The 27,267-nt window shown below is 42.5% G+C and overlaps 1 protein-coding gene across 14 annotated transcripts in view; it reads right to left on the bottom strand.

Moving 5' to 3' along the window:
* Washc4 (WASH complex subunit 4) overlaps positions 1 to 27,267 on the bottom strand; it is an 85,203-nt gene that overhangs the window by 10,016 nt on the left and 47,920 nt on the right. For 10 of the 14 annotated variants that reach the window (XM_087192742.1, XM_087192748.1, XM_087192745.1 and 7 more), the window contains 18 exons: positions 24,955 to 25,062; positions 24,225 to 24,371; positions 24,029 to 24,108; positions 22,505 to 22,610; positions 21,878 to 21,994; positions 20,708 to 20,876; positions 20,326 to 20,480; positions 18,500 to 18,574; positions 17,983 to 18,087; positions 16,013 to 16,147; positions 15,041 to 15,149; positions 11,086 to 11,152; positions 10,538 to 10,624; positions 7,999 to 8,146; positions 5,822 to 5,918; positions 4,935 to 5,131; positions 4,565 to 4,664; positions 607 to 2,744 (listed from right to left, as the gene is read on the bottom strand). In XM_087192742.1, coding sequence (XP_087048868.1) covers positions 2,677 to 2,744; positions 4,565 to 4,664; positions 4,935 to 5,131; positions 5,822 to 5,918; positions 7,999 to 8,146; positions 10,538 to 10,624; positions 11,086 to 11,152; positions 15,041 to 15,149; positions 16,013 to 16,147; positions 17,983 to 18,087; positions 18,500 to 18,574; positions 20,326 to 20,480; positions 20,708 to 20,876; positions 21,878 to 21,994; positions 22,505 to 22,610; positions 24,029 to 24,108; positions 24,225 to 24,371; positions 24,955 to 25,062 — 2,070 coding nt within the window. In that variant the 3' untranslated portion in view covers positions 607 to 2,676. Of the gene's footprint in view, positions 1 to 606; positions 2,745 to 4,316; positions 4,665 to 4,934; positions 5,132 to 5,821; positions 5,919 to 7,998; positions 8,147 to 8,171; positions 9,298 to 10,537; positions 10,625 to 11,085; positions 11,153 to 15,040; positions 15,150 to 16,012; positions 16,148 to 17,982; positions 18,088 to 18,499; positions 18,575 to 20,325; positions 20,481 to 20,707; positions 20,877 to 21,877; positions 21,995 to 22,504; positions 22,611 to 24,028; positions 24,109 to 24,224; positions 24,372 to 24,954; positions 25,063 to 27,267 lie in introns of those variants that run through there. The other 4 variants (XR_015443582.1, XR_015443583.1, XM_087192751.1 and 1 more) reach the window with 3 other exon arrangements.

Below are 27,267 nucleotides of genomic sequence, written 5' to 3'. Positions count from 1 at the left end.
TATCCTTCCCATAATTTTACAAATTTACTGACCTCCGAAGGGCAGCAGACATTTCTCCGGAATATCTAAGAGGACTGTCTCTCGCCTCCAGATTTAAAAAAACTTACTCATTACTGTTTCAGTTCAACTCGTGCCTGAAAATAGGACTCCAGTTATTTCTAACACATCAGTACTACATACGCAGGACCCCTCTCTTCCAGGATTAGGATTTAAAATCACTTCATCTTGGGTGAAAATATCAAGCCATGGAAAGATCGAGTGTGTATAAAGGAAAGAAGACAATAGTTCTTTACCAGGTACACGGACTAAGCCCTAAATTAATCTGCACCTGAAATGTTTCCCCTATGAAGCTGCATTTTTTTCACATCCAAAGGTTTGACAAAAATACCCAGTGATATCATCAATGGAGAGAGAACCCTGGTTAGTGAAGTCCAAAGCTTGTACACTTTTAAAAAGCTGCCAAATATTACAAATATCACAAAATTTTGCAGGCCTTTTTAAAAAAGAGATTCCATATATTTTACTAGACTTAAGGAAACCTCTCAAAAGGTAATTTTAATTACTAGTTTAAGACACTCAATTCTGAACATCAACAGCAAGGAGAAGGAAAGTTTTCAAATTATTTTTATTAATATTTTATTTATACATAGTGAATTCACTTACAACTGGGGGAGGTAACAAACTTGCTATCTTTTACAAAATCTAATTAGAACTGACAAAAGTATGGTTAGTCCTTAATTCCTGAGAATTTCAACATCAATAATTCTTCTGTGAACTTAAAACCAATGTTCACCTTGGTCTTTAAATTACAGTCTGTCTGAGAAAATATTAACACTCATATGTTAGGAGGGAAAACCACCCTCTACAGGTGTACATTAACCCGGGCGGGGATGCATGGTGCCCTGCCGCTCTGCAGTCTGTACCACTGAACACTCAACTCACAGACTTCACTTGAATGCATGAGCCCCGACGACTCAGCCACCCCACTGTGACGCTGTTTGGAACTAAGGGTGAAATGATCTGTCACCCTTCTCGGCTGTCCGGATGCAGGGCATCAGTCAGCATGAAGCTCTAAGATCTGATCTGCTCGTGTGAGACAGAGAACTCGAGATTCTCTAATTATAGTATCTATCCCTATTAAATGGGACAGTTTTAGGAAGCTACGATCAGAAAACAATACTGCTGCTATGAAATGGTAACTATTGATATAATCAAATGCACTATCATTAATATAAACATTTATAATTGAAATATAAATTATTAATTATGCAGCATGCTTTAGGGCCATTTCTAAGTTAGTATGAATTAGAAATATTAAATCCTCTATTCCTTCACTGTTCATAATTCTGCCATGTTTCCATAGTAAGCAGGAACCATTCCCTACTGCTTCTTCTGACTCTGACGATTAAAAGTGTTCATCTCAAGCTGGGAAGGCTGCCTGGAGCCTAGCGGTGACCCCAGAAGGCTCACTTGGTACCTCAGTCCCAAAGCTGAGAACAGAGGGCAAGGTCAGAGCCCCGACCCGGGGAAGCGCCGAGCAGGCAGATGCAGCAGAGAGAGACCAGCACTTCCCACAGGGACGTCACGTTGCAGTGAAAGGTGGAATCCTTCCCCTGCTGTGAAGTACCATTTTATCCCATGTTTGAAAGGGGATGGTTAATCCATTCATTGACTAATATACCTTCACAAAAATAATAGTAGTAGCTTGCCAGGAACTAAATTTACTGAAAATCTTTCTGCACTTTTTAAAATCAGTAAGTGATTTATTTTATTAGAATTTGATTCTCACAGTGGTCATTTTTACACAGGCTACACAGTGCAATTATTATTTAATCTTGTACCCTAGATAACACTTGTCATAAAGAAAGCTCTGCACAGACCAGCGCCAAGATGTCAGCCTAACTGGACACAGAAGAAACCTGAGTTTGGATGTAGAAACAATTCACTCCGTTTTTTTCTCCTGTCATACAGAGTGCCTTCAACCGCAAGGGATGCTCCCAGCAGGCTCTATGGCTTTATCTGAACTGCTTTTGAGTGTGGAGCACATCTTAATCTAGAGCAGCTGTTGGCAGCTAACTGTTCCCTAAGCAGTCAACTAGTTAGAAAGTGTCTCCTTGAGGAGTGGCCTCGCAGCGTGAAATGACAACTCACAGGCCCATGGCCCGGACACTGTGCTCCCCTCTGGTACCGAAGCCATCTTCGCATACTCTTGCTATGAGAATGTCAGTGTTGCTCCCTGAATTTCAGGCTCAATTCCTTCACAAAAAGAACATTGAAACTGGCTGTACAGAGTATATATGAATTTCTGATGACTTGAGATAAACAGGGACCAGAGACCTATGCGACACAAATTACAAACACTCATGTAGACTACAAGAGATGTGAGGCGACTGCTCAGGAATCCAGGTGTGCCTTTCTGTAATGTCCCATCAAACAACTGTTCCAAGGAGCATGTCCCAGCCCAAAGTCCAGGAAAACATCCAATTTTATAATCATATTCTCAACCTCTGGAAAGCAGAGCCTCTGAAAGTGTAATGGCCTTTGGAGCACTGCCTTCCTGAGTTCCAACACCTAGATATTTCCAGAATATGACCCAGGAAACAATTCATCCCAGCTTAGGACCTCCACCTCACTGGCAAAAGTATGAACGTGTTCTGATGAGCTTGTACCCCAGAATCATTTTACGACAGGATCGGCAGAGACAGCATTGTCCAATAGGTCTCCATTGCTTGTTTTTGTTTCTTCTGGAGGCAGTGAAAATAACAATGGATATATATTTATGTTCATTAAAAAAATGTATAAGACGTAAATAAACTTGAGAAGCGCTGTATTACTAAATTTGAAATTAAGAAAAGGTTACATTCATCAAATATTTCTCTAATATTTAGTTTAAATTTTTTAAAAATCTCATCTCAAAAAAACCATTCTTTTAAAATGCAGAGCTTGGTGGCACCTGCCTGTAATTCCAGACCTCAGGAGGCTGAGGCAGGAGGGCTGAAGCAAGTTCAAGGGCAGCCTAGGCTATATAATGAGTTCAAGGGCAGCCTGAACTGTATAGCAAGACCCTATCTCAAATAAAAGAATGAACGAATACACGTATGAATAACATTTTAAAAAATTAAAATACATTTTTAAAAAACCTAGGCTCAATGGTGCCAAAGTCTTAACTGGCTCTTGATGGGAGTGCGGAGCTCAGAGTTGAGCACTGGGCAGCTGGTCTTGTGCCCTCCTCTAAGAAGGGCATCCTCCTGTGCCCGAGCAGAGCCTGGGCAGCTCAGCTCCCCCACCACTGAGGTCTACTGCCTCCCACGCTTCCAAACGGTTCTGTTTCATCTTAGTCTTGAAAACGAACCTAAATATAATACGCACACATTTTCACTTAATAAGTACAGTGGTACCTCAGTTCATGAACTTAACTTCTTCTAGAGAGATTCTGGAAAAGACGGCTAGGTTTGTGTCTGTGTGGGAAGGTGCCTGCAGTTGTGTTCATCACCTGGTGTCACTTGTGTTTGCAAAGACAAAATTCTGCCAAATGCTTCTGTGTGTGAACCACCTTGTTTGCAAACGAAACCATTCGTGAACTGAGGTCTACTATACTCAGTAATCTTCCAGTAATGGCCTCAATTTTTCAAACAAGTGTTTGCTTAGTCCACATTCTAAAAATGACTGGATACATTCCTAATAATATTAGTTAACATTTAACTTATACAACATTATCAAAGAATAAGGTAGTTCAAATTAAGTGACTTATCTAATTGGCTCTACTGTAAGTGTAAGAAAAAGTACAATTTAAAGTCTGACTTAAGATGAATAAAAACATGTTAGTCTTATATCTTATGAAAATCTCATGAAATATAGGTAAGAAGAACACAAAAACTCTAATTTTAGTCAACTAGTGCCTGTATTGTATCTAGCTGTGACCTTCCCAACAGAGAAAAATGTAAACTATGTAATTTGCATGACAGAAAAGGGAAATATCATTTCTGCAAGAAGACCTGGGATCCAAACACCAAGTCTGAAACACTGCAGTACTCTCAGCAAGGCTCTCAGCATTCCGGGAGGAAGGTACTTTCTCCTCCCCTGCCTGTGTGCCCGCCAGTGGCCGGCCCTCTTCGCCCACTCGGATGCTCCAGGGCCTCGCCGTGAGGAGGAGCAGGGCACTGCCGACGAGGACTCACCCTCTTAGCCACCTGCCCAGCTTGCTGTGCCCAGGCCTAGTCAGCAGCAGCTCTGCCTCAGCCACCCCAGCTGTCTCCCGAACTGGCCCCTTCGATTCCGATTGCATACAGGTGAGCGGTGAAAGAAGCAAAACTTGCCTGCTAAATGTCATCTGATGCGAAGACGAAGCCGAGTCAGGGGTTGAAGAGTTCCACAGAGGCGTGTGCTTCAATCTGACGCATGACCCCAAGATCCAGACTGGCTTGAGATTTTGGGTTTTTTTTGTTTTTAACAACTTTTATTTCTAGGTCTGTATTATTTTCCAAAAGACTAAGGAAGCTAGAAATGTGACCAGAAAATGGGGTACTCCTGTCTACTGTTACGTACGGTCTTTCCACTCACTCACCTTCCCTCTCTTTCTTTTCCTGACTCTCTTCAGCCGCAGTCTTATCTGCTCTGAAGAAAATTCTCGCACTGCTCAGTGAGAAATACAGCAATTCAAATTCCTAAGCAAACAAATTTGAAATAAAAGGGGAAAATACTTATTACAGTACTATTTCCAGAAGTTCTAGTAGAATTCACAAATACAGAAACTGAACCAACTAACTTACCCCTTTTTAAGATCTGAGTCAAACAGTTTGCAAATACTATTAATTTTAAAATATATTTTTACCACTACTCATCTCACTTGTTAAAAAATAGGGTTTCCACATGGCTTCCGGTTTTCAGACACTGAAAAGGAAGTCAAAGCAGAGCTGGTGCTTGCTCGCCTCTACCTGTAAATAGATGTCCAGTCGCTTCTGAGTAAGAGTCATGGTCTGCAGCAGTTTCTCATCTTGGCCAGCCGACTGCACGTTCTGCTGCTTAGCCACTGCCCTCATCTCCTTCAAGTACTTCTCTCTAACAGACTGGAACCAGTGAAGGGAATCAAACTCCTGGTACTGATCCAAAAGCTTCAGGATATAGGCCACACCTGCCGCCATGAGCAAGACCAAAGTTAAATGACAGACATCGCATTCCATTCCTTCACCTGTAGCTCTTGGCACTAAGCTCACTGTTTTGAATTAATCGTCTTTCAAATCACACTCTCCAGCATAAATATGTTTACTAAGATGGCTTCTTTCTTTCCTTAAAAAAGATGTGAAAGTATAAAGAACTAAAAAAGGAGAAAAATCACTTAAGAAGGGAATAAATCAATCCTGCAGCCATGAAAATCACCTGGAAAAACATATGGCTGTAGGACAGAGAATAAAAACTTCCACCTCTCAAAGAGAGCAAGTGAGGAAGCCACAGGGAAGGCAGGGGAACTAAGTACAAGACGCTGAAACCACAAGACGACAACAAGAACAAAGCCTGAGTATGAAGGCAAACTAGACAAGCGATCAGTGACACCAAGAGGGAGTTATGCAACAGTTGTAGATGAGAAGCAAGACTGCTAATCACGTGGCCCCACGAGAAACAACCTGTAAAGAGCACATAAACCTATTTTCACACAAACATTTCTTTTTTCTTTTTTTTTCTGGTACTGGGGATCGAACTCAGGACCTTGTGCTTGTGAGGCAGGCACAGTCCCACTGAGCTAAATCCCCGGGCCCACACAAGCATTTCTAAGAGCCCATTTTAAGGTATGAAGTTAACGTGAAAACAGTTCCATTAAGCTTACCCATGGCAAAACCATCATCAGTGAAGGCAGCTCCGATTTTATTTTTTTTATTCAATTTCTCCTTGCAACTAATGGAATGTTCTACAAAGTTCAGGGTCTAAAAACATAACAGATATCAGAGTCAAAGTTAGGTTAAGGAAATCTTCAAAATTTAGTTCCTAAGAGACATTTCAAAACTTCCACCCAGGATCTGCTACACCATTGGCACTGTGCCCACAGTAGGACGTGCTGGGGTTGCTCGGAGCCGCACCAAGCCACCCATCTGTGACGCGGGTACTGTGCAGCCCGGGTCTGTGGGCCGTGACAGAACAGCGTCTGGAGTTCAGAGACGAGGACACCAGCAGATCCAGCCTCTCCGCCAAGGCCATGGGCGTCAGACAGCGGGCCTCTTCTGCCACACTCACACGGGGCAGCCCTCACTTCCACCTGCCCCATGCATTCTGAAACACTGCTTCTTCCCATGTTCTTGGTGAAAAGGGTTAGCAGCCCTTTAGCTAAAGGGTAAATTCCTCAGAACAGTACTTTCTCTTGAAATCCTGCTTTTCTAAAATACCTTATCCTATCAAGCCATTTATTTAACAAAGATTCACTGAAGCTCACTATATACCAAATACCTTTGACTGAAAAACTGGTCAGCAGCTCACGTTCACAGTGTGCAACACTAATGGCTACAGCAGAAATGCTGCGTATCTGCAGAGCCCAAGTCACACCTGGCCCCGAGCTCTAGACAGACCGAGGAGCTGAAATTTTCAGTTCATAAAATTTTAATTTAAAGTGGCTGCATCATGGACAACAAAGCTCTAAAGTGCAGACAGCACTGTTTAAAAAATAATCATGACAGGGTGAAAACCATGTAACAGCTGACACAGGAAACAAAATATAAATTTCACTTTTACTGCCTATGAAATTTATTTGGCAATTAATCATGTTACTTGTGAAATCTCTTATCAGCTCTCATTAAAATCTTTTTACACAGCTTGTCCTTTCCTGGCCTAGATAAACCTATGCACAAAAGCAGCGTCCTAGACCCTCCACACTCCGGATCTACTTGGCAACTGGATTCTGCACACTCCAGCTCTTCCCTAAGCGTGCCAGCTCTCATTGCGCTGCTGAGGCCACAGCGAGCTGCTCTCCGGCGCCACCAGTCAGACAGACAGCTGGCCTTGCTGCTTGTCCGGACCCCAGCCTAGGACGGAAAGACACTCAGCACACAAACACACACATGCTTCTCTGCAGTGTCAGTCAGGACCGCCAACAGTAACGGCATAAGACACAAAATTCATAAAGGAAAAAGATGTCTGCAGATGATCTGTAGGTGATTAGCCATTTCCAACTTCCACTAGGTGACAGCAGTTATATAATGTAAGAAGGTACGTTAACAATTCAGATAACAACGTAAAAAGTTATTGTCTTCTATGTAATGAACAGCTATGGCCACTCAGCAATGCTTAATTTGGAGGTTCCTGCTTACAAATTGAAACAAAAAATTTAATTACAGAAGCCTTTAGGGGAAAGTAACCCTTACTGTTATTATAAACCTAAATGCCCAGCTCCATTTTCCCTGCTGGAATAACTGTCTTTATAATGTTATTTTTTTTTTAGGTGCCGGGGATTAAACTCAGGACCTTGTGCTTGCCAGGAAAGTGAAGCAACACCAAGCTCCATCCCTGGTCCTATAATGTAAGTTTTGAAACCTTGAGCCATATTTAGGCAACTATAGAATTAGAACGGGACACTCCATATATTATCACAAGGGGAAAGCATTAAAGTTTACACTAGGTGTCAGTGTTTACTACTGCACAGAGAGAAGTTATCCTCAAACACAGGCTTCCAAGAGGTGTGTTGGAAAACCCCTCCTGTTACACCAGTTAATGTGGGTCCACAGTAAGGGCTTACCATGACTACGCTGCACCCCACCCAAAGCCTGGTACAGTGGAATGGCATACATTGAGGCAATTTGAAAACAACAGGACTTCCCTGCGATCTATTAACAAGAACCTATCTCAGCTACAGTCTCCTTCCACACAGCTGATCAGGAGAACCTGTGGCGATACTCACTGAGGTGCTTGTTGTTTTCCTGACATCAGAAAGTCAGAATCTGCATCACACCACAAGGAAACCAAAATTATTTACCATACTTTTTAAAAAGATCCATTTTAGGCTGTGCAAATACTCACTAGAGGAGGCACAATGATATAAAAATTTCGGAGGTGTATATTCTTTGGCCTTCGAAATTCTGGAGCAAAAACATCCACAAGCATTTTGAAATATTCTGTGCCTTCGGCAGAATTTCGTGTGTGATCACTGAGAACGGAGTCCAAATGCCTAAGAACCAAAGTAAGGATAAAAATAAAATGCTTGTAATTACCTCTGATTCCTTTTTCAAAAGTAGGTATGCGTCTTAAAACCCATCTCTCAGCAGGCTGGCTAAGACCAGCAAGCAGGAAGCAAAGCCTGTGAGTGCAGAACACACCTGTTCTCTATGGACAGAACTCCTGAGTCCCCGCCACACAGGACAGAGCATCCTGGCACTCACGAGTTCTGGACTTCTGCCCACGATGAACCCTGTAGAATCCCATCTCTGTGCGAACAAATTCTTCATTTTAAATCTCTACGCTAATGCTCCATCTCTTTACCTCAACTTGAACCTGGCCCTCCTTCAAGAACTTAGCTTCCCTTTCCCTTAGCTTCAGAAACAGGAGCTGCTTTTTTCCTTGGAACCCAAGTGTAAGCTGTCACTCCTTTCAAACTGTCATTCCCCACAGGGCCGGCCCACAGCAGATGCTCTTCAACCCGCTACGGGCAACGCGCGGATCAACCCTTGGCACCCTGAAGCCGAGAGCGGACGCCTCTGCCCTAGCCCCGCAGCCTGGCAGCACGAGACGTTGTCAAGTGTGGGAGGCCCCATCGCCACGCGCGATGCCCAGAGCGGCAGCTACCACACTGCCTAGCTTCGGGGTCGCAGGGCACACTGCCGAGGCAGAAGAGCCAAACGTGCACTCTGAGCACAGCTGTGCCTGGAGTGCAGTGGACCAGACCCTGGGTCTGATCCCAGCACTGCCAAAAATAACAATAATAATAATAATAATAATAATGATGAAGATGATGATAAAATATCTTTTAAAATGTTTTTACTGATCATTTTCACACCACTGTAAAGTTGCAAGTAAAAATAAGAGACAAGTTGAACCATCATAAACCAGGGGCATCTGTAAAGTCCTCTGCCCTTTGCTGAAAGCCAGCCTCACTAGCTGTGTGATACTGCCCCGGGTCTGTGAGGGACAAGGTCCCTGGCTCAGCTTGGCCCTGTCCATTCCTGGGCCCTACAGCTCCTCACAGTGCCTGCCAGGACCTTCCAGCCGGCACTCCTCAAACAAACTGGACCTGGCAGTCAGCAGGCAGCTTCACCCGAGAGTCCCTCAGAGACAGCACCGCACTCCTACTTCCTTGGACTCCCTCAAAATATCTCTTAAATGCTAATTTTAGAGAAAATGATATCTGTCAGCAAAAAGTAAAGGTCCAACTTTCTTTCTTCGATACACCTACCACAAACTACTTTAACCACTTTCAAGCACCTGACACTGAACAGCTCATTACCGTGCCTGCGGCTGTAACCTGGAGATGAACCAGGCTACGCCCACAGAGCACAGCTTCTGTGCAGGGGAGAAGGGTGTCACTCGCACCAAAATGCGTGCACATGTGTGCACACCTGGATTTTCCTTTTCTAGTTTTTTTTTTTGGTTTTTTTTTTTGGTACCGAGGATCGAACTTGGGTCCTTGCGCTTGCAAGGCAGGCGGGGGAACCACTGAGCTAAATCCCCGGCCCCTTTTCTAGGTTTTTTAAACTATCAAGCCTATCAAAAAGTTAAAATCCAGGGCTGGGGATTTAGCTCAGTGGTTCTGGCACCTGCCTCACAAGCGCAAGGTCCCGAGTTCAATTCCCAGTATAAAAAAAAAAGTTAAAATCCAGGATAATGACACCTGCACGCCCTGAGCTAGAGTCACCACCTGCTTATTTGGTTGCTAAACAAATTCTGAACTCCTCGGGGCTCCCTCAGGTTCTAAGTTTCGTTAAGGAACAAGGCTTTACTGGCTCAAGTCTGGAGACCTGCGCTTCCAATAAGCCAGGAGTTCTTTACACCAAAATAAAATCAACCTGAAATCCACTTCCCATTTCCGTTTGTCATACTCCAGCAGTGAGCAGCCACACAGGGCGCGCTACAACACAATCTTGAAAGTGAAAAGCAGCAGAGAAATGAGCTTTCCAAAACAGCCGTTGGCACGCCCTTCCCTACACTAAGCCTTCAGGTGAGCTGTGTGAGCCAACCACAGTGTAGGCGTCCGAGAGCTGCACAGGGCCAGTGGTGCCACACGGGGCCTGGGCTCCATGGACCCCTTTCAGCAGCCCTTTCAGTACCCTGAGGGTACTGAAGTCTTTACAAACCAATATAAAACCGAGACCATAATTCATACGAAAAATACACTGCCATATAAATTACACATTATCCTACAGTCTTCTCTTTAATGTTTTATACAAACACACTGTTTTTTGGTTTGTTGAGATAGGGTCTCACTATGTAGTTCAGGCTGGCCTTGAACTCAGTGACTGTCCTGCCTCAGCCTCGCAAGTGCTAAGATTATAGGCATATACCACCACACCTAGCTAAACATGCTTTTTTAAACTTCCAAATTTAGATTATTCCAAAACTGTATTACCTTGCTGCTTTTAACGTTTCTTCTGCAAGACCTTCTTCTTTTACCAGTTCTTCAAAATTTACAATATCTTCAAGATCAGGCACAAATCTACATAAGAATTTGGGAAGGAATTTATTAAGGCAACTAAAATATGTGCAGCCGACACAGACAGGCAAGTGGTACTGTAACACTCAAAGATTTTCAACTATTACCTCAGGAAAAACTTCGTATTTCAGTGATACTGTTAAGATCACCACTTTAGTTACAATCAAATTTTAGATATCATATTTTAATCCTTAAAATCATCTACTAATTCATCAGCTATACTGACAAAATCATTTAACCATAAGCTTAAGAAAAATAAAGACCTTCAACAGTCTAAATCACTCTTAAAATTTAAAAAGGAAAAAAAATCTATCTAGTAGGATTAATGGTTTTCTTCCATTTTTCTCTCAAAATATATTAACAAAAACAAATACCCTTCTCTACAATATCACTTATATCACAAGAGAAATTTAATAACATAATTTAAAATGGGATAAACAAGTCAAAAATGTTTGCATCCATACCTAATGGCATTGCTGCTACAATGAAGACCACCAGATCTTATCATTCGTACATAGCCCATAGCATTACCTTAAAAGCCACACAAAAAAACAGATGTTTATATATGTAGTCAGTTACAAGGTTTCCATTCCTAAGTACAAAGACATTCTGCTGCTTTACTTCAGTCCTTGTTCCAAAAAAAAAACAAAAAAAAAACTGTTGGCTACTTCTGCACTTAAAATATAAAGGTACAATTATATTTATCTACATTACATATTTAAAAATAAGTTTGACTTTTTCAGTTGATAAATTTATTAAATGCTGACTATACTGCACGATCAAACATTTTAAAAGTAGAGCACTAATAATTTCTTCACTCCCACCTTGGGACTCCCCTCATGCTGTCACACACACACACACACGAACACACACGTACCAAAAATATCTTTATTACATTCTGCCAAACATAGTCCCACCCTGGATTTCTCTGAATTCCTGGCCTTTTTAATCCAGTGTTCACACCTACATATCTGGAAGAATCTTAAACTGTGAACGTCCAGTTAAACTTGAGATCTTTGTCCCCTGGCACAAGGCCTCCCTCAGAAAGCGCCAATCCCTGCCTTTCCAGCTGCTCAGGCCAAATGCCTTTAAGCCACCCTGGCTCTTCCCTTTCCCTCGCACCCTGTATCTCAACACTGGACAATTAGTGTCGGCTCTGCCCTGAAGATGTAGCCAGAATCCAACCACGTTCACCACCTTCACACCTCGTCCTACGCCAACCATCACTGCACCTGGCCTGGCCCACTCCGATACACGACAGACTCATTCCCCTGCTTCACCTGTAGCCTCTGGCCACACCCCCATCTTCCCTCTACCCAGCACAGCAGCAGACGTCTCAGCGCCTTCAATGAGAACAGCAGCTCCTGCGCATGCATCCCACAGGCTCACCACCCCTGACCTGGAAATCAGTGACGCCCTAACATGAGCATTTCCTGAAAACCCCAGGAGGGCTGTCCTCTCCAGAGAGAAGCCCACCCTTCCGGGGGAAGCAGGCAGCTAGGCGCTGTGGCTCCCACCACTCGGGTGACTACTCCCAGCCCTGATAATCCTTGACACGGCAAGACAGACTGGGCTTCTGCGCTCACTCCGTGTGGCTCTGTCTGGCACTCTTTTGGGCAGCACAAGGCTGCTGTCCTCAGGGGACTCAGGTCCTGCTCAAGGGTCCCCCCTGGAAGTGCCCCAGAGCATCACTGCGGAGCACTGTATCTCCTATGCGGTACTCAGCACCGCAGATGGCTCTCATCTTGTTCACCCCACACCAAAGCCAAGCTCCACGAGCCGAGCCTTTCGGTCTCCACTGCTCCAATGAAGAGCCGGCGCATCCTGCACAAAGCAGGAATCCAGCATGAACGGAATTGAAATCACTTGGCCCAAAGAACAGACGAAAGGTAAGCAGTTCACGCCCCACAATCATTAGCGTAGCATGTTTCAATGTTAACCACCCTACAGGAGTCGCTGAATCTATTTTAATGCCTATCCCAATTGTTTTGTTTTGGGTTTTTTGTTTTTTGAAAGAAGGTCTTGCTATGTACCCCTGGCTGGCCTCAAACTTTCGGGAATCCTCCTACCTCAGCCTCTGGAGTGCTGGGATTATAGGCGTGCACCACCACATCCAGCTGTTTTGTTTTCTTCTAATGTGGATCTTAGAAAAAGCAAGTACCTAATTTCATTGTTTTCCTCCAAATTGTCAGACTAATGTCTAGCTGAACAAAATGTGACAAGAAAGCACAACACAGTGTGGAGGAGCAAAAATTCTGAAGCCAGACTTCCCGGGTTCAAAGGCAGACTCTGGCACTTGCTAACAGAAGACTTTGCTCAACCTATGTAATCTATGTGTGTCAGTCTTCTCGCCAGGCACAGGCTGTGCTTAGTGTCCTAAGGAAGCAACATCAGCACCCAGAAGCCTCGCTGTCCTAAAGAAGTACCTGTGGAAGGAAGGAACTGAAGTGATCCTGCAGCCTGGTGATCTCCCATGAGCCAGAGCACAGACAGCACAGGGCCCTTAGTAAGTGCTCAGGGCCAGCGGCAGCTGTTAGCTACTCCAGCAGGCAGACTAGTGGAGACTCCACCTGGCTCTCAGCTCTTTACTCCTTTTCTCAAAATGCTAACAGACTCGAAAGCACATTGCAGTGCTTTATAGGCAGAGACGAAGCTATGTTGTTAAGTGAGCAAGTGAAGAGTAGAATGCCGGGATAAAGTGAAGAGGGCAGTGCTCTCCGACAGCGCGCCCAGAACAACTCTCAGTGGCCGTGGACACAGACCTGTATCAGGAAAATGAACTAGTACTCTGAAGCCCAGGATCTAAGTGTTACTTCTTCAGATAAAGTTATACTTTCAAAAACTATAAAAAGTGAAACAGCACAGACAGCATGGACCCTGCTCTGTGTGCACACTGCTCCAGGAGGAGGGCCGCAGAGCGAGCCCGAAGCTCCTACACAGTCCACACAAAATCCCCCATGCACAGCAGACGGCATTAGCTCTGGGAAGTCACCTTCATCAGAACCTCAAAGCGGCTAAGCACTATCGTGCCAGTGGTTTGCCAAGTGGGCTGGGCATGGTAGCACATGTCTATAATCCCAGCACTCTGGAGGCTGAGGCAGGAGGATCGCAGCAAGTTCAAGGCCAGCCTGAACTACATAGTGAGATCCTGTCTTAAAAAAAAGAAAGAAAATTTGCCCTCTAATATGGTATCAACTGTCTCCTTAAAGAAACATATTTAGCTGGCATACCTCATGTTAAGTAGCTTAAGATAAAAAGTTTACGAAGGCAAGATTCTCTAAGTTCTTACATTAAAACAGAACAGGAAAAGCTAATCTGCAACCCCAGTAATATACATAGTTAAGCCAGCACCCTGACTTTACTCCAGAGCGAACCTCAGAATATCTCTCCCACTAGTAAGGAAGCCGCCTGGGAGCAAAGGCCGTTTGCAGACCCAGCTTGAAGCAGGATGCTCGGTGTAACTGATGCTTAGTAAATGTTTGATAAATGAATCAAACTCAGGAGGCAAAATTTTCCCAAAATAGAATCAGTAAGATTTTAGTAACTCATCAGTGTCAGTTAATACAAACTGAAGACTGTAAGACACCTTTGGACTTACAGCTAAACGAGCCTGGTTAAGTCTCAGCAAAACCACTTCTTATTTCTCTGATTTTGCTCTCTGCACCTTTTTAAAACAGTGATTACACAGCCAGAGGTGGTGGTGCACGCAGGTGGGAGGCTGAGGCAGGCAATGTAGGGTTCGAGGCCAGCCTGGACTACGTAGCAAGTTCAAGGCCAGCCTTGACTATACAGCGAGAGCCTGTCTCAAAAGGAACAAAACCTGATTACATGCCTACCTCACAGGGTTACAGGGAGGGCACTTAATGCAGGTAATTTTTGTGAAAAATTCAAAAAGGGTAAGATTTTGTTAATCACAATCATTTCTACATGTAGTTCTTGCTCTTAAATATACTATACTGTATTTCAGAAGACAAGTTTTACTTATAAGGCAACAGAACAAATTATCTACACAAGTATTAAATTGGTGTAACACAAAACGTGGCATGTGGTATTTTATCTGTAGTAATTTAAGTTACTACCTTTTCACATAAATGTTTCACACTTCACATTTTGGCTGAGAGAACCTCTTTTAAAAGCTCAAAGTGATAATGACGCTTTGAACAGTGGGTACCCAGTAACTGCTTCCTGGTTGACTATTAATTTTTAATATGACCTCTGAGATGACTAATTTGATGGAAGAGGTTTTATTTAACTTTCATTAGTCTACAGTCTACCAATTATTTCTGCAGCACAAATTCTGGTAAGAAAACTCCCCCAGGGAAATAGCACTGAGCTAAGCACCAGCTGTTTATCAGTACAAGCTACTCAGCATATGTAATTCCTAAGATCTGCACTTTACTTCCCAATATAATAGCTTACCAATCTGGCTGATGAGTTGCCTGAACTGATCAAGGTAGCTCTGGCCCTCTGGTGTTATTCCAAGTTTTCGGATGCCTCGGTTGAATTTTTCTGCTCTATCAAAAGGGTACTGGAGAGAGAATTGTAAAACTATCTTTAGACCCTAAGGCAGAAAATGACTACCAAAATAACCATGCCAATACTACTTTCTAATTTTACTTCATTCTGCTTTAAAAAATAAAACCCTCAAGTCTAATGACAAAAATTTGTAAAACAGCAGGCGTAGTGGCATACATCTGTAATCTCAGCAGTCAGCAGGGTGAGACAGGAGGATCCCCATGAGTTCCAGCCCAGCCGGGGATACGTAGTGAGTTCAAGGCCAGGATGAACTACTTACTGAGACCCTGTCTCAAAAAACAAAACAAAACAAAAAAACAACTGCTCATGCTCAAGGCCAATATAATTTTTTTTCTTGATATTAACTAAAGGTAGTAATAATCAGGGCCACTAAATTCAAATTCCCTACCACTAGTATTGGTCTCTAATCCCCAACAGCTCTATCAGACTGAAAAAAAAGAGAAAGTAATTCCTTCCAGAAACATCTGTCCAGACGTGTGACCAGTGGATGGAAGCACATCCTTTAACAGCAACTGCTTCCAGAAAATGAAACAGGGAGGAAAGAAACTGAGGGGCTGGTTCACACACTTTATACTTTTTAAATGTTTCAAAATGCACCATCTGTATTACTTTAAAACTCAAGAAAGTGAATGTGGCTGTACTGATCATTCAGTTTCTCCTTATGTGGAATCTGACAGAGAATGCAAAGCATAGATCGTAGGGGAAAAGAGAAGGTGCAGAGCCAGCCTGGGAGACAAGTGAAAAAGTAAGAAAGAAAACTAAAACCCCACTGAGCTAACTGATGAATTCTGCATAAACATTTGCCATACACTTAAGAGTTGAATCAAAGTATCTTAAAAAGAACATACAGCATACCTTATGATCATTTTGGTCCTTAATTTCCCTGAAAAATCGAATGTCTTTAATCAATCTGGATTTGATATGCTCATCATACATAAACTGGCTAAAGATATAAAACTTCTTTTTCAAAAACTGGTAGGTGAAATTAACCTATGGAAATTAAAATTCAAAAAATTGGAGAAAGTTAATATGAAATTAATTTCAAATCAATGATTCTAAGTAACAATGATCTAAAAAGTACTATTTTCAAATTTCAATTTATGCTAGACCTAAAAATATTTAAGTTTTCTACTGCCCAAATTTATTTTTCTTTTATATATTTTTGCTAAAGAACAAAAAAGCAGAAAAAGAAACGAAGTAGAATATTATCTTGTGAGAAGACACAGCTGTACAGCAGTGGGAGGCCCAGGCCAGCCTGGGGACACTGGTCTTTAGACCTCAGCCTGGGGAAGTTCCGGGTTCCTGGTCAGTAGGACGGCTCAGCACTAATCTGCACACAAGACAGGCAAGAGTCCTCTCTGAACTCGCTGAAGAAACTAAACATTCACTATCAGCAACGAATTCTGAGCACCCTTCATGCGCAAAGCATCACCGTTCTCATGCTAGGCTGTTATCCTCATGAAGTTTATATTCTAACGGGGGTGGCAGACATTTTAAATGAGCACCGCTGAATAAATTATTAAGTCTCAACTGCAATGGTTTCTAAAGAGAATAAATAACAAGAAGATTTAGAAAATTCTAACAGAGTGCGATCTGAGCTGAGATGAAGTGAAGTAAGACGAATCCTAACCAACACAAGGAAGCCCTCTTCAGACTCCCACCCCAGGCACTCAAATGTTGCTAACGGTTTCAGTGAAGTTTGCCCTTTCGCTCAGCCTCCGGGTGCCCACTTACAGCTTGCGGCTGAGACACTGTGCTTGCTGTTCTAGTCCCATCCTTTGCTCTGATCTCCTTTTCGCTCTTTTCTACCCTTCCTGCCCTGCGCGGTAACTCCACCCTCAGTCTCGCCCCACGCTCTCTCCATCACCCACAGCGCTTGGGCACCTACGTTTCCTAGCGTGGCTGAGTCCTGTCAACATCTATTACCACGAGAGCAAGACGTTGCTAGTGCCCAGCACAGGGCCTGAGACACATAAAATACACTCCTAAGATTTTGTTACATGAATGCGTGGCAAGTGACAGAAGCTAAGGAAGTTTGTCCTCAAAAGTTCAGTTCATCTTTGAAGGTTCAGCCGTGATACATAGATAACTCATTTTACCTTTACATGTTACGTTTAAGGTGACCGGTAAGCAACACACAGCTCACACCATCCGCCAGCTCAAAACCTTCACAGCCCTCCCCAACGTTTACTATAATGATCCGCCTTAGCTGTCCAGGCTTCCCCTATTCCTTCAGGCCAATCTATTCAGTATGGAGCAATTTAAGCATTCATGTTTTTAGTACTCTTAAAGAGAAAGAACTGTGAACTAATTACAGGTCAAGTCAAAGATTTCTTTCTCTTTTTCCTACAGAGGGAAAAACGCCCACAAGCTCAAGTGGCCTCAAGTGACTGCCTACTCCAAGGAAGATTCAAAGTACCCGATACAGATATCAATAATTTGTAGCCTTTCTCCAAAAAGAGTGTGAATAACATTAAATAAACTGCTCTCAATGATTCAGTTTGAAAAGCTACTTTCAGAGAACACTGGAGAATCAACACAATCCATACACACAGCCTGGCCTCCTCCAATGTCCAATGCCACTTACGACGATCCCAAGGCGGCCACCTACCTCAGGGCCTTTCCTTTCACAGCTCCCATCACATCCCGGACAATTAAGTGCTCAGTATTTTTAATTATACCACTTGAAAAAATGGAGATTCAGGTATAATATAAACAGGCAATAATGTATGTTTAGCAGAATATCCTTTTTAAGAAAGTTATCTTCCAAATTACTGCCTTATCTGGAGTGTTTTAACCTCCCAACCACCAAAACAGGTGCTTACTGTGGTATTCATGATTCCTGTGCCATGTGTTCGAATTGAGTTAGCAATATGCCGAATATTAATAGTATTCAAATGTTTATTATTGCTTGTTCTTTCGATGAAAATCTGCAATGAAACAAATTTATGCTTAATAATAATACAACCCATAGCAAATACTGATTAGTTATCCAAAGAGAATTCAGAATTTGTTTCATCAAAGGTAACTGGACTATAAAGCCACTCATACACCAAATGCCAGCAAAGAAATAAACAGTATCTCTGAACAATTATTTTTTGTTCCATATATTTTACTAATCTTTACCCTCAAAAAACCAATTTCTGGGCCGGGGATTTAGCTCAGTGGTTCCAGCGCCTGCCTCAAAAGCGCAAGGTCCTGAGTTCAATCCCTAGTACCAAAAAACAAAACAAAACAAAACAAAACAAAACAAAACAAAACAACAAAAACCAATTCCCTGCCCTCTGACCCCCCCACCATCTACGAACTCAGATTAAAAAACATTTTCTAAAATCCACTCACCTGATTGTTGAGATTATAGAGGTATCGAGACACAAATATATGAATATTTCTCATAATTTCCAAAACATCAAGGCCCTACAACACAATACGCATGGAAATACCATTAGTTTAACTCACATCAATTAGTTAAGCTCGCATCACCACTGTGACTTGCTGGTTAGACTACACCCCTCACTCGTTCAGAATCATGAACCACCTAAGAGGCACAGCCAGAGGATGGAGAGCCTCGTGACAGGCACAGCAGGACGCTCTTCTGTCCTGCGGAAGCTGGGCCACTCGTGTGGACCGGAAGGGTTAGGACAGTAATCAAGACCAAGACCCACAGTCGTCCGCCCACCATGCTTCTCCTCTGCCCAAGCGTCTTCTCTGCAGTTTTCAAATGAAGTAAACTCGTGGCCAGAACTTAGAAGGCAGTCACAGAACAGCGCTGACAATTATAACACACATACTACTTTCCAGGTACTCTGCAAGGCTTTTTTTTCTTTTTTTTGGTACAGGGAATCAAACTTGGGACCTTGCGGTTGTGAGGCAGACAGTGGAACAACTGAGCTAAATCCCCAGCCTGAGGCTATGCATTTCCAAATGATGATGTGCTATTATTAAATTCCTCAAGTAAAGAAAGTGAAGGTGAGGGAGTTCTCTGAGGTCGAGCAGCAGGGAGAGGCAGACCCCTGGGATTTTACAAACTACGCTCCTTTTGATTACACCAGCACTCTTAATGTAGTTAAGATTCCCTCATTTTTCAGTTATTATTCTAACACCCATGGTATTTATAAGTATCATGCTCTAGTTTTTCTATAGGCTCTACAGCACTGCAATACCCAAGTTTCTATTACAGGTTTTCTCACTTCCAATCTAAAAGTCTGTTTATACACTTTTCTCTCCCACTGGACTGGAAGTAACACAAAATGGAATGATTTCCCTTTCTCTCTGAATACCTAACTCAGGGCAGTGTCTAGCATATTCTCAATAAATATTAGGTGTGCATAAGTGAACAGAAGGATACACAAACAGATCCTGGAAATGATCTTACATGCAGGAGACTAAAAAAACTTATGACCCTTAAATTTTGGAACTGAATAATTTTTTTTTTTGGTACCAGGGATCAAACTCGGGTCCTTGCACTTGTGCAGCAGGCGGCGAAATCACTGAAGCTAAATCCCTGGCCCAGAACGGAATAATTTTTTGATAAATATTGTCTGGATATTAGAAATCCATGCAAATTAATAAAATAAACTGCTACACTCAGCTCCATAATGAGATATTCCATATTATAAACGAAATGATAAATTATAAATAATCTAACTGAATGAGTGACAGCCAATGCTGTTTTGCACTCTTTTTTTTTTTTTTTAAGCAAGGTCTTGCTATGTGGTTCAGCCTGGCCTGGAACTCATGGCGATCTTCCTGCCTCAGCCTCCTGAGTGCTAGGATTACAGGTGTGCGCCACCACAGCCAGCTCTGCACTCTTCATTTGAAGAGCAAATGCATTTGCAATTACAGAATGCTCCTCACCTGCCTCCAGATACTGAAGTTTATAAACTTGTCCAGGTTTAAAATGCTGTGGCCCCTACTGAAGGCCCTGATGACCCTAGTCCATCTTGAAAGTAAGTATCCATCTATTTCAATGCTCCACAGAAGTCTGAGCTCACGCTGGCAAGACTGGGCTAAATTTCTTCATACAGCCGACCAGTGACTCCAAATGTTTTACTCTTTCAAATACAAGATTTTATGTAGTAAACACTTTCTTTAAACAAACAAAAACCTACAGTAAAAAGAAACAAGGCTTCTACTGAGTCGGAGAGTGAGAAACGCGTCCCACCCACCTGCTCCAGTGTCTGACTGGGGAGATGCGCCTCCGTCATGACCAAGCCATAGCGCTGCATAGCTAAGTTTCTCATCTCGCTGTAAGTGGCCCAGTCATGAAGAGCTACTGTGGTGAGATTGTAGAAAGTCTTGTCCAAGTAGTGAGTAACATACGCTACAAAAATAAAATAAAAGTTTAATTCACTGAAACAGTAAACGAGAAATGAAACTAAAAGGAAAAACCACCACTGCCTCTGAGCATCACATTTTTCCCTTTAAAATACTGGGCCAAGAACTAAAAATGAAGACAGAAAAAGCAGTGAAAGGAAATAACAAACCACCACACCCAAAAAGACAGCCTCAAGGTTTCGTCTCAGTGACCGTGACAGGCAGAACACGCACCTCGAATGTCGATGAAACGGTTGAAAAACCGAATAGGATGCAGAGAGAAAAACAGGGCCAGGTCCTTCATGCCCACTTTGAAGGGGCTGCGGTCGTCGAGCTTCAAGTGAGTGTGCACGGAGAGCCGCAGGTCCTTCTCTATCTCTTTGCACAGCTGGTCCAGCAGATGCTATTCGTTAGGAAGTGACAGCTGAACTCTTCACAATGAAGCTACAACCACTGTCTTCCCTCATCCGCACTTTGCCCCCGACAGCTCTATACAGTGCACTGATGAAAAAACTGCCTCACAGGGTTTCTGGGTTTAGGATTCTAAATATTCTGTGGTAAAAATCTTACTGAGGGACTGGGGATTTAGCTCAGTGGTTCCGCTGCCTGCCTTGAAAGTGGAAGGCCCCGAGTTCGAACCCCAGTACCAAAAAAAAAAAAAAAAAAAAAAAATCTACTGAGAAAATAAAGTTACTTTGTTCTCCATTTTAAATCAGTGATTCTTTTGGTCAGGGGCAGTTACATAAATACCAAGCCTTTACTTTAATATTTTAAATTTAATTCTCTTGAAAAGAAAATCAAAAGGTAATGAGTGATGGCTTCATCATCAAGGACGCAAATGTGAAACATAGAATGTGTGGAACCAGACACCAAGCAGGAAGCTCTGGAGAACACGCACAACAGGGCAGGGAAATGCGTGCCTGGAGCGACGATCACTGAACTCACAAAGCTCCCTGTGACAAAGGCCATGCGATTAACCACCTTTTCTGATCATCACAGGGTCTGAGATGCGTGTATTTTGTTACACAAGTAAACCATCTGATCATACACATTTCTCCTCTTAGGAGCTCTCCATATGAAATATTAAGTTTACAGTTAAGTTAGTATTAACAGTTAGCTGCCTTACTGTACCATAAGCAGCACTCCATTCTCAAATCATTTTGATTGTGCCATCTTCTAATTAACAGAAATTTAAATTCAAATATACTTTACTGAAGTAAATTAAAAATTTCCAAATTCTTAGTCTGATTTCTAAAACAAAGGAATTACAGACTACCCTTTGTTCTACATGATGACTTATATATAATATTTGGCTCAGTGAAAGTCTGCCTCAATCCAAAATTTTTCTGAACACTGCATTCTAAAACAGTGTTTTAGGCTTCTCAATCTCAACTCCAATCTCACCTCATTTAAAATTTCCATAATCTCCTTGTCATAGCAATTCAGAAGGACCTTGTAGGACTCCAAATGCCTCGAATGCATCATGGCAGGCACACAGTCTCGCAGCGCGCTGAACATGTACTGGGGAGGAAATGACAATAGGCATGAATTTACACCCCGCCTGTCTCTCTCATCTAAGGAACATTACAAAGGCTAATTATCTATCACCTAATTATCTGTCTAGAGACAAAAGCTTCACTCTGAAGGAAAATGGTTTTTCCACAAATGTCTCACTTTCCCAATCAAAGAATCTAAGCATATAGTTTGGACCCAGAAAAATTCATATAGAAATGAACAGTGAGTAGAAACGTGACACACAGTTTGCTTATGAGAAAAGCAGGCTACTGTGACACAAACTAAATTCAAGGGAATGAGAATGATTAGAAATATGTGGGGAGCAGCTGAATATATTACAATTCACTTCATTAGTATTAATATGAAATCTGACTACAGACTGCATAAACACATACTGCTTACTGCATTGTACAAAACAGCAGCAGCAGTCAATGTTAAAATAGTTTATTAAGATTTATTTTACACATGAAAAAGTAACCAATATGATGACTTTCCTTCATTATCACTTTTACTTACATGTAATCTGGCCGCATCAACAGCATTTTCGTACACATCATCCAAGTAGATTGGGAAGACAGCTCGATGCCAGTACAAGAAGCAGCAGTCACACTGCATCTGGACGCTGCAACACAAAGCAGCAGTGAGCAGTACCACACCTGCGGCATCTCGGAATGACTGTTCGAGGAGGTGAGAGCGCTGTCTTGCTCATTCTGCATCTCCCCCACCACTCAGCCCACCATTAGTACAGAAAGACACAAAATAAGGATTTCGCAAACTGGTATAGGTAACAAACACTGCAACACCCGGCACTGTCAGAATTATGAGTACATGCTTTAGTTTTAAAGACCTGGAAAACACTGCAGGTAACTTTTATGTACAGGACTGGGGGGACTCAGTAGCAGAGGGCCTGCCTTGCACAAGAGGCACTGGTCCAATCCCCAGCACTGTATAAAGAAATAAAAATTTAAGCAATTTTAAAAATGTATGTTCAGAACTATTCGATATGACTGCAAGTAACAACTCTTTTATCACATGCAGCATTTTGCCTGTCTCCAAGCTGGAAAGGAAAACTTAAAAAACGGTGGCCAGAAATACCCAATTCAATGTAATCTATGTATACTCTTTGCCACCAAATGACTACTTGACACCACACAGGGCAGCAAAATGATGATCAAACGTCAGGTCATTTTCTTTTGCTGTACCGGAGGGTGACCCCAAGGCATTTGCACTGAGCTACATCCCAGCCCTTTACTGTAATGCTTTCTTTTGAGGCAGGATCCCACCTACTGCGTTGCTAAGCTGCCCAAGTTGGCCTTGAACTTTTGATGCTCCTATCTCAGCCTCTGGACTGCTTGCTACCACACCCAGCTTCAAACATCTTATAGTGAAGAAGGTTCAGTATTTCTTCCAAGAATAGAAAAATTAAATGTCACTAACTATAAAAATGTCGGCTTCCTAAAATAATAATAAGAAAAAACCCCATGAGCATTAAGTGGAAACTTTAACTATATGCTTTAACTACAATTCAGCTGGGAAATCAAAATTCAGAAGACTCATCTTCCCTTCAAGAAACCTACTGTTTACTCAATAAAAAGAAAACAAGTCACAAACAGCTGCAAAGATAAGCTTGAAACTAATTCAACTCAGTGACTGACTACTGACAGTGTAATTCAAGTGCAATGTACTCAGAATAAAATCACAAAGTGCTGGCTCACAGCTCTCAGTCTCTCACGAGGTGGAGCTATATCGTGAGGAGGAAATGTCAACATGCAGGAGTGACACCCACATCGGCCCTGCAAGGCTGTGAGGCTGTGGCTCCCCTCAGTGAATCCTCGGCCCTCCCCCCCACCCCCTGCCCCAGGGGCAGCAGCTTCCTCTGGGGCAAGGCCCGGTCCCAGCCCTGCAGGGTCTCTTGGAAGGGGTACACAGGGGAACTGACACGCCATCCCAGTTCATTCCTCTGCTGTGCTAAGAGGAACCAACCTTGGTTCCTAGGTTCCGCTCTGTTTGAGCGTTGTCACACAGACCAGTCAGACTTACCGCTCTCTGAGCTCACTGATGATGTCTAGTTTCTTCATGACTACTTGAAGTGGAAAGAGTTCTTCATCTTTAAATGTTTTCTGTGAGAAGGGAGGAAAGAGCTGAGGTTGGAATCAAATTCAGGACAGGCACAGTGGCCAGGAACGGAGGAAGCCCGTCCCGGAGACTCCCAGGCAGGCACCAGCGGCACACTCACCATCTGGGTGCCCACGCTGAGCGACAGAGAGACGATGAGACGACGCTGCTTTGTGCTTGGTCCGTTTAGAGTGTTCTCAGCCAGAACTAGAGCAGAGAGCACATCAAGACGCTGTTCACTATACTTTTTGTCAGAAATTACTCTTTTCTTAAAAATAAAAGAGGAAACTATTAGTTTTGTTTCTGAGATAACAAAACCAAGACGATACATTTCTCTATTATGTTTTGCATGATTCAATTTCAGAGACCATAGGAAAATACCTCCCATGTTACACTTCTTACAATGTTTTGCAGTTTACTTCTCTATCATTACTTCCTAGAACTGTCAGGAACAGCAAGTGTACAGGCATACCTGGAAACTTCCAAATTAATTTAATAGGAAATCACTTCTGAAAATGACACATCAATTTCAAAAGTGCATACTGTATCTTTTTTTTGGTGGTACCAGGGATCAAACTCAGGTCCTTGCACTTGCGAGGCAGGCGGCAGAACCACTGAGCTAAATCCCTGGCCCTATACTGTATCATTTTTAAGAGGTGTACTAATATATGCTACAATTTCAGAAGAAAGAAAGCCCTGATTGATAACTCTAAAAATCATAAAATCTTATGGAGATAAATGACCAGGAATATTATGTTTCAAGGAATAAAATACGCTAAAGTAGAAAAAACATAAAACAACAGAACAAAAAAGACAACATAACTGTGCTGAGAATATAACTACGTGCGTACCTTGGCTACAGAAATTGAATTAAGAGCCTGATGTTGAAGGTGCTGTGTTATATGGGAAACTGAATCCGCCACAACCATGCTTCTCCTGTAGAACATATGCTCTATTGCCTGAAATAATCAAAAGTGATCTTGTGAAAGTCAACTTACAATTTTTAAGCAAAATTATAGAAATGAATCTCTATGACCTCAGGCAAGAGAAAGTATTTGCAAATGAGATGCGATAAACAGCATAAAGGGTAAGACTGGAAAATTCAACCACACTAAAATTAAGAACTTGTTGCCCAGGGATTTAGCTCGGTGGTTTTGTCGCCTGCTGCGCAAGCGCAAGGACCCGAGTTCGATCCCTGGTACAGAAAAAAAAAAAGAAAAAATTAAGAACTTGTTTGTCAATGGCCATTAAGAAAATAACAGGTAGGGCTGGGGATTTAGCTCAGTGGTTCTGCTGCCTGCCTCGCAAGCGCAAGGTCCTAAGTTCGATCCCCTGTACCAAAAAAAAAGAAAAGGTAAGCCAATTTATAAAAAGATATTTGCCAAATATAAAGAATTGGTGTCTAGGGAATACAAATTATTTTTAAGACACACAGTCCCACAGAAAACTGAGTAAAGGATGGGGACAAATTTTTCTCAAAAATATAAACAAGTTAATAAATAATGGGCAAAATATTCACCATCATTAACAATTAGGGGTTGAACATTAAAAATCCTGATCCAAACTAATAATGCCCACTGATTTACAAAACAAAACCAAAAAATCACCCTGTCTTGATAATACAGGTTGAACATGCTTAACCCACAAGTCAGAAATCTGAACTAATCCAAAATCCAAAATTCTTCGAAGGTCAACCTGACAGCACAAGTGGAAGACCTCACACCTGACTTCACGAGAAGGGCCACAGTCAAAAAATGCAGGCACACAAGAAATTCTCCAGGTCCATGTGTGAGGTGTGTATGAACCAAATGAATTCCACGTCTTGACTTGAGTATCTCACTACATACATTTCACATCCCCAAAACAAATGGGGATCTTGGACACTTCTGGTCCCAAGCACTTCAGGAAGTGGTATTCATCCCGCAGTGGTGTGGGCCAGCTGGGGAACAGTAGGAAGTCTGACATACTGGGGGAGGTACATGAGCAGATACTACTGTCCAAAAAAAAGTGGCATCATCCTGAAAAGATGAACACACGCACAACCTAACACAGCAGCCCCAATGTTAAGAAAAACTCCTGCACCAGAACGAGAATGGCAGCTCTGTTTGCAGTGGCGAAGACTGGACACAGCCCCAGAGCCCAGGCCAGGCAAGCTCCCAGCGACAAGAAGGAAGGTGCCACAGCTGCTCCCCTCAGTACGGAAACATTCCAATTTGAGAGGCTGAGTTAAAGTCAAAAAACACACGAAGTATTACTCTGTTAATATAACCCCCAAACCATACATAACAATGAACGGGGTGTGGGTTCATCCATACGTGCTGAGCTGCAAACACCACAGCAGTAAGAGAGCATAAAATTCAGGACACAAATGTCCTTTGAGCAGATGGCCTGAGCTGCAATCGGGGGATACATGGGGCTCCACAAACTCCTAGAACATCCCACTGCTCAAGTGATCAGCCCTGAAGTGCTGATTGTTTTTAAAAACTATGATTATACTGAATATGTATCTATTCAAACATACATACATACACTTCTGCTTTTTTATTCCATTTAAAAAGTGTTGGGGATTTAGCTCAGTGGTTCTGCCACCTGCCTGACAAGTGCAAGGTCCTGAGTTCGATCCCCGGTCCAAAAAAAAAAAAAAAGGGCTGGGGTTTTGGCTCAGTGGTTCCGCCGACTGCCTTGTAAGCGGTGTCCTGAGTTCGATCCTAAGTACCAAAAACCAAAACAAAACAGAAAGTGTCAACTAATAGCAGATAATATAGCTAAAAGGAAAAAAGCCTGGAAATCTTAAGTTACACTCTCCCAAAAGAACTTTACCTCCTGAACAAATCTTAAGTCCATGATTAGCAGAAATTTACCAGCGAATCTTTAACTTTACTTTTCCGTAAGATTACCTGGGCTCTCCAGTCCACATGGTTTTCTTACAGAGACACTGTGCCATACTGCTGTAAGTGCCCTATGGTTCTGACTCATTTGACCTCCTCTACAAGTCAGTAGCCTCCTGTCCAAATCGCCAGACAACACAAGGCAGGTGCTCCACGGTACAGAACAGCTCCACGTTAAGTAACCTCATATGCATGTGGACACCAGAGAATAATGGATAATGTCACGAGTGTTTTTTTAAACTCTCGCAACAAGCTTTTAAAACTTCCATGAGCAAA

Source organism: Heterocephalus glaber, unplaced genomic scaffold, assembly GCF_053883595.1.
Source record: "Heterocephalus glaber isolate CG9 unplaced genomic scaffold, H.glaber_assembly_v1.0 deba00001572, whole genome shotgun sequence".
Taxonomy (NCBI): domain Eukaryota; kingdom Metazoa; phylum Chordata; class Mammalia; order Rodentia; family Bathyergidae; genus Heterocephalus; species Heterocephalus glaber.
Note: the sequence above shows the minus strand (reverse complement) of the source record. Positions and strands in the feature narration are given on the sequence as shown.